The sequence below is a fragment of the Camponotus vicinus genome, unplaced genomic scaffold (genome assembly GCF_025532165.1).
Source record: "Camponotus vicinus isolate PSW18456_S1 unplaced genomic scaffold, iyCamVici1.0 SCAF_13, whole genome shotgun sequence".
Lineage (NCBI taxonomy): Eukaryota > Metazoa > Arthropoda > Insecta > Hymenoptera > Formicidae > Camponotus > Camponotus vicinus.
This window is the reverse complement of record NW_028141949.1, coordinates 4,047,281-4,062,552: the sequence shown is the minus strand read 5'-3', so window position 1 is coordinate 4,062,552 and position 15,272 is coordinate 4,047,281. Positions and strand designations below refer to the sequence as shown.

Below are 15,272 nucleotides of genomic sequence, written 5' to 3'. Positions count from 1 at the left end.
AGAAAATATGGCAAAATTACAGATCAATTTTCTTAATTTTATTTTCTATCGGCATTTCGATTCCATTCACATGTACGCTCCATGTACAACATGATACAGTTGAGACAGATCGTCGTTAACAATAATAAAAAATCTAATTTTTCGTAGAAAAATAAATGCAATATATGTATTTCGAATAATATTCATACGCATAGACTTTCTTTAAACTGCCTAAAACCGGTGACCAGTGGCGGCGATTTAGACGGTATTTTGTAAAGATCCTGAAGAGTCTCTAGAAATACGAAGCCGCATACGAAAGCGCCGAGTGCAGTCAGGAAAATGGCAAAGACGATCAATAAACGGTTTTTGTTCAAGTACAATTCTGAATCCTTAAGAAGTACGTTTTGCAGGAGGCAGATGCCTGGCAGTACGAAGATGAACGTGGCAGATAATGCTCCCAGTAAATTGATAATCGGTGAGATATCCGGCACGAGAATGGCGATGACCAATGATGAGATAAACCAAACCAATGTGACAGCTATACGAACGCCAATTCGATCGAGATTAACGTTGAAGATACCGAGAAGCGCGTCTCGTCCGCAGTATAGAATGATGGGATAAGTAGTGAAGTTTTTGATGGCGACTGCGATTATCGCCACAGTCAGTACGACGCTCTTCTCGGTGTAGCCTTGTAAGATATCGCTCGGTACTTTGCCGCTGCCGAACGTGAGGTAGCCAAAATAACCGACGATACTGTATGCACCAAAACAAATTAGCATACTAATCACGACGCATAGAGTGAATTTTCCCAGATGACGGTCCTTCATGCAGGCGTAAGTTGGTATTGCGGTCATGTGACTCTGTGTTAAATATGTATATGAGTATGCATACTGTATATATACATCATTTTAAATATAATAATTTGTTTTTAATAGCATATCTCTTATAGATAAATGTTGATAAAACTTATATTAAAATTATGATACATAATAACAAAAATAAAAATTATGAATATAAAAATCTTGATACATAGTAACATAAATATAAAGATTATATCATATATTATATAAACATAATATTTTTAAATAACATTACTAAGAGAATATATAAAATAATGATAGATTAAAAACTCAAATACCTGATAAGCGAAACAAATAATGGGTATTATTTGTAAAATTTGATATCCATTGTCTGGCCAAATTTTTATAGGTGGTACAGTATCAGTCTGTTGTGTGACACTTTTATAAATTATTAACCATATAACATATATTATGGTTATGCATCCAATGGAGCTTGCATAACTCAAAACGTCCAATCTTTTAAAAAAGCATAAAGGCAATATAAATATACTGCAGGACAAAGCTGTCACAAGTGGTCTGGATAAATACCTGTAATATTTTAAGTTCTTTCTGTATATTGAAGAAATTTTACAGATTGATATAATTTCTTCTTTTTCTTATAGTACGTAATAGTTACCAAGTATGACAATAATCCAAACCATAATATGTAGCAAAGACTCTATCAAATTGATCGCCTATAATTATTAGGAACGTTAAGCAGCAACCAAAGCTGTAAATAGCTACACAAATTCCACAGAAAATAAGATATTTATATCCACATAATGCAGCAAATGCATCTTGCATGGTATTGCTGCCTGTACTATCACTACAGCTGGCTAGTATGACCAGTGCCGATGTGATGAATATAAGAAAAACAAACTGTGCTATGATAGAAGTTCCTACTCCACCAGCCTTATCAAAAGCCTGTGGAACATTTAATAAACCAGCGCCCAATGTAGTGTTTATAATTAAGAAGATTGTTCCCAAGATACCAGCACCTGAGATACAAAAATAATGTTGAAAAAAATCTATTTTATCTTTATTAGTTCTTCCATATCTCGTAATATTGACATTCTTTACATTATTATAGTTGTAAATGATCAAATGGAAACAGAGATTATTTTATATAGTTTAGTTTATTCAATTTTAATTTATTTTACTAATTATAAGCAAATCATATGTAGATTTCATTAATATAGATTTTACTTATAGATTTAACAACATTAACGATCCATAGGTTAGGGAGATAATATTTCATATTATATTGTCATATTACCTCTTCGAATCTCATTATTACGCGCAGCTGAAGGACTCGGTGCAGTTGATAAGTACAAATCATTATTGCTCAGCCACTCGGAGTCTGTTAAATAATCCATGTTAGATAATCCACGCGATCACAGCTTTCAATTATTAAAACTCTAACGAGATTTCGGCTTTGTTCTTCGTGGCAAGTATTTCTTCCGATACGCAAAGTCCATATGTTTCACGGGGTAAAGGTCAACAATCATAAAATGAAGACGAACGAATTCAACATTTAATCACAATGGCCCATATTCTGAATCCTCTTTTATCGATAAAAGTGCCTCTAAAAATGGCATATAAGCCTTCTGATTGGCTACAGGCCGCTTTTAGGAGCATTTTTATCGATAAAAGAGGATTCAGAATATGGGCCAATGTCTCAGCCTCATTTGCAGTATGTGGTAAGGCATGTTTCGTCTTGAAATTGCGTCTTCGATCGGACTACAAAAGTACAGATCACAGATATTCACGACTTGACGATTGAACAGATGGCGTTTTATTTTTGGGGACCCGAGATCTTAGGGCGCAAAAAAACTCAATGATACATTTGGATACATTTCATTAAGCAAATTTATTGAATCAAGAGATCTTAAATCATATATTATCATCATATTAAATTAAGAGATCTGTATTATTATTTTAACTTAAATAAGTCTGTTTCCTACTTGTTATTTGATTGACACATTTGAAAAAAGTAAAAATTGAATGATCTTGTTTTTTTTGTTGAATTATTATTTAAATAAAAAAACGCATGTGGCTCGTGACAACCTCAAACTTACAACAAAAATGAAATAATCTCTTCATCGAAATCTCCACATGCATTAGACAATACATGCGATCAATTTCCATTCATATGGAATAGTACTCGTGCGTAATCAGAAATCAGCTGATTGGCATTAACCCAACCTAACATCCGTGTGTGCGCGTGGGATGAAATAGAGGTTAGGTTCGAATCTGCCGGCGACACGTTCAGTCCATTTCTTCGAGTATCCTCGACAAAAAAATATTCGTCAACAACGAGATTTCGAGGAAAAAGAATAAACGCGGGACGCAGAACAACTGTGTTTCGTCCAACTATGTTTCAACATGTATTTAGGTCAAGTTTTCGCGGTATATCGGTATGTTAATTGCACATGTATATGTATCTCCTTTGTATATTTTAAATCCTATCTCAGCTATATTTTATTTCAATTTTTTTTCTTCTTCTGATTATATACTTGGTGTATTGACTACGAATGGTATATATAACGCAGCTGAAGAAAAGCCTTCAAATTATTAATAAATACTGCATTTTCTGCATTCAATAAGAAATAATTCTGGATTTTGAGCATAATACAGAAAAAGACAAATTTTTGAAACTAAATATTTATTAATAATATATATTTTATATATATATATATATATATATATATATATATAATTATTTATATTATTTAAAAAATTATTACTTATAGATATATATTTATTTCAACTATATATTTCAATATATTTTTATGCTTATTTCTTTTTTTTTATTCAAATATTAATATATTTTTATATAAATATTAATATTATTCGTTTATTATAAATTTTATTACAATTTAAAAATGTAAAAAAGTCTATCTAAAAGGTAAACAAAAAATAATATATGAAGTACATTTTTGATAAAATTAACAAATTTTTTGCTCAAGCTCAATTCTTTCTATCCCTCTTGAGCAATGTTTTGCATGCTATAGATAAGGGATGACACTTGGGAAGATCACAATAAGAAAGATGAATAAAACCAAACTGTTGCAGTTACTATCTCGGCTATGGAACGGACCTAATGGTGTGCTTGCAGGTAAACAGGCTGAGCAAAAAATGATATCCATCCTGAGGAACAGATTTCCTCAAGCTCAGTTGATCGAAGTTACTGATGTCTCAGGTGAACATTATTTTGTATTCTATGTAGTATTTTTTTAAACACAAAAAGTGTTTGTTTTGACTAATATAATTACAATTATATTTTAGGAGGATGCGGTGCTATGTTTGATATAAATGTGGTTGCTCCAGAATTCAAAGGACTCAATACCATAAAGCAACATCGAATTATTAATGAAGTAAATTTTTTCAAGAAAAAATTATAATTATATTAATGGAAATACAATTATTTTATTATAAATTATTTTATTTAATGTTTATAGGTACTCAAAGAAGAAATTAAAGATATGCACGGTCTTCGAATACGTACAAGTATCCCGCAATCATAAATTTTTCTACACACGATTTTAGTTTCACACACAAGAACAATATTTAATATTAATTTTTAGTACAAAACTTAAAAAATCCATATACATATTTCTATAGGATAAATTTAAATTTATTAATATAAATTTTAAGAGAATGTTATAAAAAGAAATTCTGTAAAAAAATAATAGATATCTTTAGAAAGTCTTATTTTTTTTTAATTAAATGGCCTGATTCATTTATATTTATAAATCAGGTATCTTAATTACGAGAAAATTATTAAAAAGGCATAATTTAAAATTTAAACAATGAGTTATATATATATATATATATATATATATATATATATTATATGTATGTATATATATGACAAAACACCTACTGTTATTAAAAATTTGTAAAATGTATTATTGCAATATCTCTTATATAATACTTTTATTCTTGACTGTTATATAATTATTATTATATACACTACATATGTGAAATACAAAGAAAGATAATTGAAAAAGTGCACTACAATGCACTTGTGAATATTGTGAATATATAAAAAAGATCTGTGCTGATTATGAGATAATTAAGATATAATTGAAGATAATTAAGATGTAAAAAAAATATAATTTTGATTAGTTTTTATTATATATTTTAATTAATATCTTATTTTGAAACTATAATTATCCCACTTTCATAATACTTTGTCGATGACAGTCGTTTTTCATCAGATTACAAAGGCTTTTAAATAATTGTTTATAATAATTTATCCAATAATTCATACACTTGTTCAGAAATCTCAAGTTTCTCCAAACTTTGAAACCAACAATATGATATTTTTGAATTGAAAATTTCTAAAAAATGTGCGTGATTGCGTTCCTTTATCATTTTAAAATGAAGAACTATAGATATTATATTAGAATTATTAGATAATAATATTATCCAATAATAAGTTTCCGCGCGCGACGTATGCATAGAACACAGTACAAAAGCTTACATTAAAATTATTACATTAAATAATACAGCACGACGATAAAACGTTAAATGAATGTTATTATGAGTGTTTTTATCGGTCAAATAATACAATTCATTGACAATAATGATATATATTCGAGTTATAATGTTAACTAATTTTCTTTATTGCTTATACTGGGGGAAAATATTTTAAACATAAAATATAAGCGTAATAATAGTCTTAATCATAATAAATAAATAAATATATATATATATATATATATATATATATATAAAAGTACAGAAAGTGTTGCATATTGCTCAAGAGAATCGGCTCTAACGTCATTTTGTAAAACATTTTTTGTAACTCAAATTTGATTTTTTTTGCTTTTTAAGAGAAGTGTTCAAGTTTTCTTTGTTTCATCTCAATACGGTGATTTTTTTGCTAATTTATTGCTATTGAAAAATGTTAAAAAATTATTCTAAAATTTAGTGGCCTCGTTTTTTTTTGCGTGATGTAGATATGTAGATAACATGTGCACATGTAGAGGATATCTTTAATAGTTATTTAGCAGACATGAATATGTAGATCAAATATACACATCTAATAAATATTCCTGGTAGTTATTCGAGAAATATAGATATTTTATACATTTATTAGACATTTATTAGTTATCCATAGAAGACACGGACACTAAATAGATATTTAGACATTTATTAGGTATCTATTGGATAAATTTTTCTGTGGAATCTCTTCTATCTTTTGCGAGAGGTAGCCCTAGAATTCCAAAAATTAACCATAGACGGTTAATTTTTTTTGATGGCGAATTCCGTCATATATATATCATAGAATATAGAATGAATATTCATGCAAAAATAAATATCAATATATAATAATAAATGTCCTATATTAATAATAAATGTATTTATGTAAAAATCAACCGAATGTTGGATATCTAGGATATTGGTTTACATATCCTGTAGGTATTTATAAAATTTCGAATTGCGGACATTCGGATATTTACAGCATCTCTAATAATTGCTTTTCATATATTCGCGACTATCCTTAGTGCCCATGAAGAATATCTAATACTAGTGGATATCTAATACTAATTATTTTCTGGGTGTAGATCTGTTGTGTATAGCTGAAGTTCAGAGGTCCTTTTTGTTATCCTTTTTTATTATAATACATTGGGTAAAAAAATATAACCTTGAACTAGTGTAGCAGAGCAGCCAGTTCAGCTATAAAGAACAGATATCATGTGTTATTTGGCTGCATTCAGCAGAAAAAGCTGCTCTGCAACTGTTGTAAAATTCATGAATCTGATTGGCATATGCTCTTATGGCATTTTCGAGTGATTCGGGTTTGACCCATGGACCTAAGAAGATATGAATGGAGTCTAAAGCGCTCATATGGGCGAGGGGGCTGTGAAATTTGCGGTAAGGGAGGTGTATAGCTCTGTCTCTTTCCAAAAGCAACCTTCTAACAGAGAGAAGCCTGAGAGGGGCCATGCCGTCATTTTTCGTGTGACGGTTTCACTAAGCCGCGCAGTGGCGCCCCGTGGATCCATTTTAGAGCCGACGGAACTACATAGCCAGATCTACTTTTCGATGCCATGGTAAAACCATCGATTGGTGCGTGTCCGGACTAGATCCATAATTGTGGATCAAAATGATGAGAACATATGAGAACATATTATGGGTTTATTAATTGTTTTATTACATATTATTTACTGCGCGTAATCTCTTTTGTTTTAATACATATTATGAATTCGAATAATTGATCATATCCCTGGCAAAAATGAGACGTTTGTTTGGCGTTTACATGAACGTTTGTGGAAGTTCGTCGAGAGTTTAAAAACGATTAGTAAAGAGTTTGTAGAACAAAAATTGCAACACTGCAGCGTTTAAAAGACGTTTGTACGTTATAGCGTAATCGTAAACGTTTGAAAAGTCTGAGTAAACTCTGTACACGAAGATGTATCAACGTTTACTGAACGTACTCTGAAAAATGTTACCTCAGCATTGCAAAACTTTCATGTAACATTATATAAAGTGTTTGTAGAACAAAAATTGCAACACTGCAGCGTTTGATAAGCATTCAAAACCCAACAGCGTTATGTAAGTGCTCTTACAAAGTTTGAAAAGCATATAAACTCTCAGAAAACTCTCATTCAACGGTTGTTAACGCTTTATAAAGTTTCTTATTTTCGCCAGGGTATATATTGTGCAGTGAAACAAATTATTTTAATTTATTATATATATATTAAAATAATTTATATATTTCTTTCACATATTTAAATGCAAAATGTTTTGCATCTTATTTTCTTATTTAAAATATATTAATAATGTGAAAGTGTAATAAATATATGAAAGAAATATATAAATTATTTTAATATATATAATAAATTAAAATAATTTGTTTCACTGCACAATATACACACAAAAATACATGTATTTTTATTCGAAAGTTAGCTAATATGGGATATATAACCTTTCGGGCATTATCGGATATGCGACGGAAACACCCGAAGGTTGCTTTTGGAAAGAGACAGAGTTATACACCCTCCTTATCGCAAATTTCACACCGCCCCGGCTCTAGACTCCATCCATATCTTCTTAAGTCCATAGTCAAACCCGATCACTCAACCAGTTGTTGGCCTGAATTTACTGATCGCTCACAGATCAGAAGTGGCCATTAAAATCTAAGGAAGAAGAAGACCCGATCACTCGAAAATGCCATTTTAGATTCAATCAAAATTAAGGTCCATATTCTGAATCCTCTTTTATCGATAAAAGTGCCTCTAAAAGTGGCTTATAGCTTAATCAGAAGGCTTATAAGCCACTTTTAGAAACACTTTTATGGATAAATGAAGATTCAGAATATGAACCTAAGAGCATACGGCAACTTCAGCTTTTTCTGCTGAATGCAACCATTAGATCAGCTGAGAATTCTGTAAAGTGATAATATACGTTACGTAGGAATCTAGAATCCAATGTTTTGCGATCATTAGGATCGCTGCCAGTTCCGCTAGTTTAAATCATTGTTAATGTGACAAAGGAAGAAGAGACAGAGGAATTGTGGACGAATACGAATTGTGAAAAATATGAAAGCCTTGCAAATTCGGAGATGTTTCAGTGGATCGTTAATAAGTCTTCAAAATTCATTCTCTAACAGGTATAAATTAATTTTATCTTATTATTATTTAATTATCATTTGCAACAAGCTATTTTATTTTTTTGATTGTTGTAATTCGTTTCTTTTGTTTATTCTCTACTTTTGAAAGTAATCTTTAATTAGTTATTAATCTTATTATTATTAGTTATGTCATCTTGGGAAAAAGGTACTTATTTAAAATTCATATAAATAGAAGGATTGATGTTTATTTTACTTTACAGATTGTTTGAAGATAGCAAGATGAATAGAATAGAAAGAGCAATATCGACAATTGATTCTAAAGATATTAAGCATCTTTCTAATTTTAAAAATGATTGGTGGGATGAAAATGGTCCATTAAGGGTCCTTCATTTATTCAATCCACTCAGAATGCAGTTTGTAAGAAAAGGTCTGGCTAATGCTGGATTCAAATTACAAAATTCAGCTCTTCCGTTAGAAGGAGTCAAGATTATAGATATTGGCTGCGGTGGAGGCATATTGACTGAATGTTTAGCCAGAGTAGGAGCACATGTAACTGGGCTAGATGCATCCACAGAATTGATAGATATTGCTAACGAGCATATAAAATTGGATCCTACTATATTAGAGAGAGTAAATTACATTCAGACAAGTGTAGAAGAATTTTCTTCGGAAAATGAGAAATTGTATGATGCTGTTATAGCTTCTGAAGTCGTAGAACATGTACAGAATCCAGAAATATTTTTAAAAGTAAACTTTGTGGTATAAAAATTACGAGAATTATTATGTATAAATATGTTACTTTAATAAAATTCTTTACAGGAATGTGTGAAACTTTTGAAACCTGGTGGATCAATTTTTATAACAACAATAAATAAAACTTTAGTATCTTGGTTCGGTGCTATTGTAATAGCAGAATATATCCTCAATTTTATACCACGTGGTACTCATGAATGGAATAAGTTTATTTCTCCACATCAAATACAACATATATTGGATAAATGTAAGTTTAATACATGTCATCTATATGAAAAAGTCATTAAGAAGCATTTTGCGTTATCATATCTATTTAAGATACTAATTATAAGTTTATAATTCTATCAAAGTTTATAAATAATATATTATGTTATAAATACTATATTATACAATAGCTTTTCATTATTATAATTAATAGATGGCTGCGAAACTAAATTAATTCATGGAATAAAATTTAATCCCTTAACGAATCAGTGGTCTTGGTCATCATTTAAAACTATTAACTATGGACTTCATGCAATCAAACAAAGGGAAATTAAAATATAGTTTTTGGAAAATTAATCTTTTTTATAAAATACTAAATTTATATTTTTATATATTATTTTTATGATATATATATTGTAATTTTAATTGATATCACGTGATATATATATATATATCATAAAAATATATATATAAAATATATAAAAATATAATATATATATTGTAATTTTAATTGATATCACGTGATGTTTTTCTTTATGTTTTATTCATATTATAGAAATATTATAAAAAAAAATGTTTATATATAAATAAAACTGTGAAGGATTAATAAAATAGATAAAAATTATAAAAGGATGTATAAAATATATATGAAAAGATATATGAAAGAATATATATATTTAAGCATATTTATTTAGAGAATGTACACCTTATAACAATACAATATTATATACTGAGCAATATATCAAATAATTGAAAGATATTGCATATCTTCGTTTTTAGTTTTGAAAAATATTACGGCCACACATAATAATGTACTGTATGGATAATTATAAGTAAAAATTATATAAGACAAGCATTGAACGCTATTTAAAAAAAAATTATTCGCGAAATTGTAAATTATATTTAAGACATAATAGTAACTTTAAGAAAAAAACGATCAATGATTTATTTCGCTGGGGCGAATCCCACTCGATCATTGTCTAAATCGAATTCAGTATAATAACGCCCGATAAATACATCGCCCAGAATCCATTGCAATCCATGTGATCCAATATCAAAACCCATGAAACCACTCATACAGATTGTGGTACCAAACTGCTTGATCTGAAGAATTAAATATACAAAAATTGAAGCTTTCTATTTTTAAATAATTTAAATTAAATTAGGATTTATGATACTCACTTGAAGAACATAATCCTTACCAGAGAGACTGAATTTCTTACCACCCAGTTTAAAATCGATTTCGGGTAACTGAGAAATCTTATTACAATCCACCTTTGAACAAAAATAATATTAAATTAATTAATAATTTAATAAATATTAATTTATATTTCAATAACATTTCATAATCTTTTTATAGAAATTTGTCATAATGAATAGTATGATGATTAGCTTACTATTGCCTGTCCACCAATAGCACTAGCTCCGATTAGCTTATTAATGGCTGCAACATCTGCTACTGGTCCAGCTATCAGAGAGGTGCCTGTATCAGCAATAGCTTGGCAGCTATTATTACAGAAAGTGCGACTACCTACTTCGATCCTATAATGCGATAATATTAACAAATTGTGCATATATAATCAATGTAATTTAGAAAAATAATGTACCCATCCATTGAAAATTGCCAGTATCCTTTGTGAGTAACAGGAACATATGTTAAATCGCCCTCGTAATGATCGGGATCAGAACCACCCAATATCAATTCACCACCTACTTTAGCTGAAGGATCTCTGTATATTTTGTATATTTTTTAAATATTGTAATTATATATATATTTTTTATTAAAAACACTTTTAAACAATGCATAAACATGCTTATGAGAAGATACATATTTACCGATTTAAGTAAAAACTGAAAACGCCTTGTGGAACCAGTTTTTGTTTAACCATGTTATAGAAGACAGGTGTCACTCCATCAACAGCTATCGTAGAATAACCCATGCCCAAGATACCATCAAACTTTGCAGCGACGAATGCTAAACCTGGCTCATTAATAGCTTCCGCGAATGTTTGACTCGTAACATTGAGACCGGCAACCTGCAAATAAAATGTATTAATAATAAAATGCTGCGCATTTCTTTCAGAGAAAAATAACACGAATGTTTAGGAAATGTTTATAAACTATGATTAAAGCTATGAATGTATTATATTACATATATTTATCAATGACTCACATTCACTACATCAGTAGATAAATATCCAGACAAACTGCCAGAACCATATTGAATAGCAAATGCAGTACCATTTGGTTCATATGTGCTGGATTTTTCACTATTATATTTATGATGTAACTCTGTAAATAATAGTAAAAGTAAAATCAAGTTAGTAATATTAAAGAAATAATAAAAATAGATCTTTATTAATTAAATATGCAATTGTATAAATCATCAGTATGTAAATATATTTGTCGCTTTAATTCGCTTTTATCTTTGGATGTCAAAGGTTACATTTGTATCTTGAAAGAGTGAATATGATAAATTATGAATATGATAAATGTCTGCCAATGGTAGAACTTGGTAATATTTATTCTATCAATGATTTTAATTCTTGCAATTGTATCTATCCAGCTTTTTTAAAAAATTTATTTTACTTAAAATAAATAAATAAATTAAATATATATATATATGATGAGACAAAATAGAATTATGTATATTAATATTATACCTCATTCCAATGTACATTATATTTTAATATTAACTGTGTTATATAAATAATTAAAATTTTCTTTAATGTTATTAAATAATAATATTATTAAATGCAACATATATATGTATAAATAATGAAAAATTAAATAAGCAATAATATATTTGTGTGTGTGTACATTAAAGTACTTACGGCACGCAATGTCGGTAAAATGGCAATTTTTTGATGGTACCCAAAGATTTGAGGAGCCAGTATCAAAAATTACTTTAAAAGGTTGTGGCGGAGTTCCAATACTGATTTCACCATAATATTGAGCATCCAAATAATTAGACAAAGGTTCTGGTATAATACTTCCAGTCAGATATACTGGTTGCAAGTCAGTGTCAACTTCTTTTAAATAATTTCTAATAGAATCCATCCTGACCAATGGAATTCTTGAAGTAACATAAAAGATATCCTGTTATTTGCATATATATATTTGTCTTATATTTATATATTTATTAATAAAACAGACACTTCAAGAAAAAGAAATATGAATCATGAGGAAGCTATAGATGTTCATTCTTTGTTTAAGAAATCCACAAAATCTTATGTATTTACAATAAAAATATAGGAGACAATGCATTTAAAAATAATTATATCATAAACTTTTTAATTAACTAAATCGATGATCTGTCTAGATTATGATTATATAATTTATATTGCATATATATCTGACATGTTTAATTTATAAAAAAATCTTATGACATCATTATAATAAACTCTGATTTTTATGTAAAGATGAAACTTTGCACAAAAAGAACATTGTACAAAAAAGATAATGAAAATGAGATGATTACATTTACTGCTAAAAATAGAACATGAATGTAGAGAGCATCAACAGTAAACAAATAACAAAGAACAACTCATTGTTATCTATAACTTATTTATGCATTAGAAAATAATTTATTAGATGTTTTGATTGCGAAGAATCGTAATATTCATGCTAATCTCATTTAGAAACGCGATAAAGTAGACAAATTCACAGAAAATCTATCAATTCATGAACATTTTAATTCTTTATTAATGAGTAAAAAAAATCTCTTTTATAAAGATATTTTGTCCCATTATTATAAGATTAATTGCATTGACGCAGATTACGCGTTAATTCCAGGAAAACCGAGAGTCATGAACGAGAGACATCTCTATATGTAATCTCGATGTTTATCAGCTAATACATAATGCGATACAATATATAAGCTCACCTTTGGAGTTGATGTGCGTCGATCAGCACAAAAAATGCTGCGACCGCCACGAAAAGTCGAAACATGTTTCCAAATTTTCCGACAATTAAAGCTTCGAATCGTGAAATTTTAAGCTAATTTCGGGATTACGACGCACGAAAAGACACACAATCGACCACTGCCTCGTCACAGCTGTTTATCGACATGCGGCGGCGTTATATATACGATCACGCGCGCCTGCGCTTGGAGCAGTAAGAGAGACTGGTAATATAACAATACGCGAAATATTCGAAAAACTTCGATAGTTTCTATCAATCAATCAATTCTAAAAGTACCCCGATCTGCAGGCACGTATTTCTTTTAGCACACCCCTGGCGAAAATAAGAAACTTTATAAAGCGTTAACAACCGTTGAGTGAGGGTTTTCTGAGAGTTTATATGTTTTTCAAACTTTGTAAGAGCACTTACATAACGCTGTTGGGTTTTGAATGCTTATCAAACGCTGCAGTGTTGCAATTTTTGTTCTACAAACTCTTTATATAATGTTACATGAAAGTTTTGCAATGCTGAGGTAACATTTTTCAGAGTACGTTCAGTAAACGTTGATACATCTTCGTGTACAGAGTTTACTCAGACTTTTCAAACGTTTACGATTACGCTATAACGTACAAACGTCTTTTAAACGCTGCAGTGTTGCAATTTTTGTTCTACAAACTCTTTACTAATCGTTTTTAAACTCTCGACGAACTTCCACAAACGTTCATGTAAACGCCAAACAAACGTATCATTTTTGCCAGAGTAATTAATGAGCAAAAACCAATTAAAACTTCAAAAGAATACATTATCTACGATGATTAGGTATGGACAATCATGCAACAATGGACTTTGCAAATAATATTTTATTTGTAAAAAAATAATTGGCAATAAATCCTATTAATATTAGCTGCTTTCACATTAAATCTCGCGCTGTTTAATGCACAAATTATGCAAAATTCATATTGTATGATATGCAATCTTTATTATTTGGCGATAAGAAAGGATTGAAGTTGTTTTCTTATCCAAGCCTGCGGATGAATTTTAATAAAATTAACAATGTATATACATATACATACACACAATGTGATATAATATTTTTTTTTAATTTAACAGATATTTGTTTCAGAATATATCTATAATTATCATTATTTAGAAAAATTTTTGTTTTTTTATTTATGGAAGCAAAGAATAATCCATTTGTTTTCTTTGTTTATTATTTTCTATCTCCATAAATATGTATTTATATAAATATGTATTTTTGTCCTATTTATCATTTCATCGAAATATTGCTTGGCTTCTACTGGATTTTAAATTAGAAATGGGTAATATTTAAAAGTAAATTAATATTTCAAAAATCTACTTTTGGAAGACAAACGATCGAAGATATATTTTTAAAAGTATAAAAACATCAATGAATCATTTTATTTTATTTTTATAAACTTTGTTTTAATCTTAACATATATTATTTATTTTGTAATTTGTATTTCAATTATTTATGAGCAGTTTTTTAAATAAATCCGTTAGAAAACCGATAAATATGACTGAAAAGTCCGTTCGATCAATTACTTTATAATCGACAGTATTGACAGTATAATAAACTTGCTTAAATATGAAGGACGAATTGCTTATATTTCCCAGATTCGAATCAGATAATCCTTGTTATGAAATAACAGACTATGACAAGCATCAAATATCACATATGTTATCGTCGTTGTTATCGATATTGTAACGAATATCTTTAAAGTGATAAATTTAATTATAGACGGCTATGTGGTATTCTGATATTAATTTCATAAAGACATTTAATACCGATTTTTATTTTGAGACTATACAAAATCCAAAATTCTACATTATATATATATATATATATATATATATATATATATATATATATATATTACCATCATGTAAAACGTAAAAGCAGTTACAAAAAAATTTACAAAAGAAATAATAGATATCTTTCAAATGTTTTATTTTCTTTTCTTTTAAGGAAGCGTAATTTATTTATCGAA

General features: G+C 28.8%; 4 protein-coding genes across 11 annotated transcripts; 2 read left to right on the top strand and 2 right to left on the bottom strand.

The window, feature by feature from the left end:
• Positions 1-16: 16 nt before the first annotated feature.
• Positions 17-2,606, bottom strand: LOC145963754 (sodium-coupled neutral amino acid transporter 7). The gene is made up of 4 exons (XM_083085951.1): positions 2,095-2,606; positions 1,456-1,816; positions 1,118-1,367; positions 17-839 (listed from the first exon to the last, which is right to left on the bottom strand). Exons 1-4 carry the CDS (start codon positions 2,192-2,194, stop codon positions 183-185), a joined length of 1,368 nt encoding a protein of 455 aa, XP_082942077.1. The 5' UTR covers positions 2,195-2,606; the 3' UTR covers positions 17-182.
• On the top strand, positions 2,118-4,955 carry LOC145963759 (bolA-like protein 3). Of its 3 annotated transcripts, XM_083085964.1 has the most exons (5): positions 2,120-2,265; positions 2,943-3,235; positions 3,833-4,020; positions 4,107-4,195; positions 4,280-4,955. In XM_083085964.1, exons 3-5 carry the CDS (start codon positions 3,840-3,842, stop codon positions 4,343-4,345), a joined length of 336 nt encoding a protein of 111 aa, XP_082942090.1. In that variant the 5' UTR covers positions 2,120-2,265; positions 2,943-3,235; positions 3,833-3,839; the 3' UTR covers positions 4,346-4,955. The 3 variants fall into 3 exon arrangements, with proteins under 3 accessions (XP_082942089.1, XP_082942090.1, XP_082942091.1); XM_083085963.1 differs by having other exon boundaries at positions 2,118-3,235; XM_083085965.1 differs by having other exon boundaries at positions 2,128-3,235; positions 3,894-4,020.
• A 2,413-nt stretch (positions 4,956-7,368) lies between these two features.
• On the top strand, positions 7,369-10,046 carry Coq3 (ubiquinone biosynthesis protein COQ3, mitochondrial). 6 transcript variants are annotated; one of them, XM_083085955.1, is made up of 6 exons: positions 7,751-8,029; positions 8,147-8,220; positions 8,326-8,442; positions 8,664-9,150; positions 9,223-9,403; positions 9,575-10,046. In XM_083085955.1, exons 2-6 carry the CDS (start codon positions 8,192-8,194, stop codon positions 9,700-9,702), a joined length of 942 nt encoding a protein of 313 aa, XP_082942081.1. In that variant the 5' UTR covers positions 7,751-8,029; positions 8,147-8,191; the 3' UTR covers positions 9,703-10,046. The 6 variants fall into 6 exon arrangements, with proteins under 6 accessions (XP_082942082.1, XP_082942081.1, XP_082942086.1 ...); XM_083085956.1 differs by lacking the exons at positions 7,751-8,029; positions 8,147-8,220 and adding an exon at positions 7,369-7,385; XM_083085960.1 differs by lacking the exon at positions 8,147-8,220 and having other exon boundaries at positions 7,755-8,029; positions 8,330-8,442.
• Positions 10,033-13,438, bottom strand: Cathd (cathepsin D). Its single transcript, XM_083085954.1, has 8 exons — positions 13,247-13,438; positions 12,195-12,436; positions 11,534-11,652; positions 11,197-11,396; positions 10,968-11,090; positions 10,758-10,902; positions 10,543-10,635; positions 10,033-10,464 (listed from the first exon to the last, which is right to left on the bottom strand). Exons 1-8 carry the CDS (start codon positions 13,309-13,311, stop codon positions 10,306-10,308), a joined length of 1,146 nt encoding a protein of 381 aa, XP_082942080.1. The 5' UTR covers positions 13,312-13,438; the 3' UTR covers positions 10,033-10,305.
• Between the last annotated feature and the right edge of the window lie 1,834 nt (positions 13,439-15,272).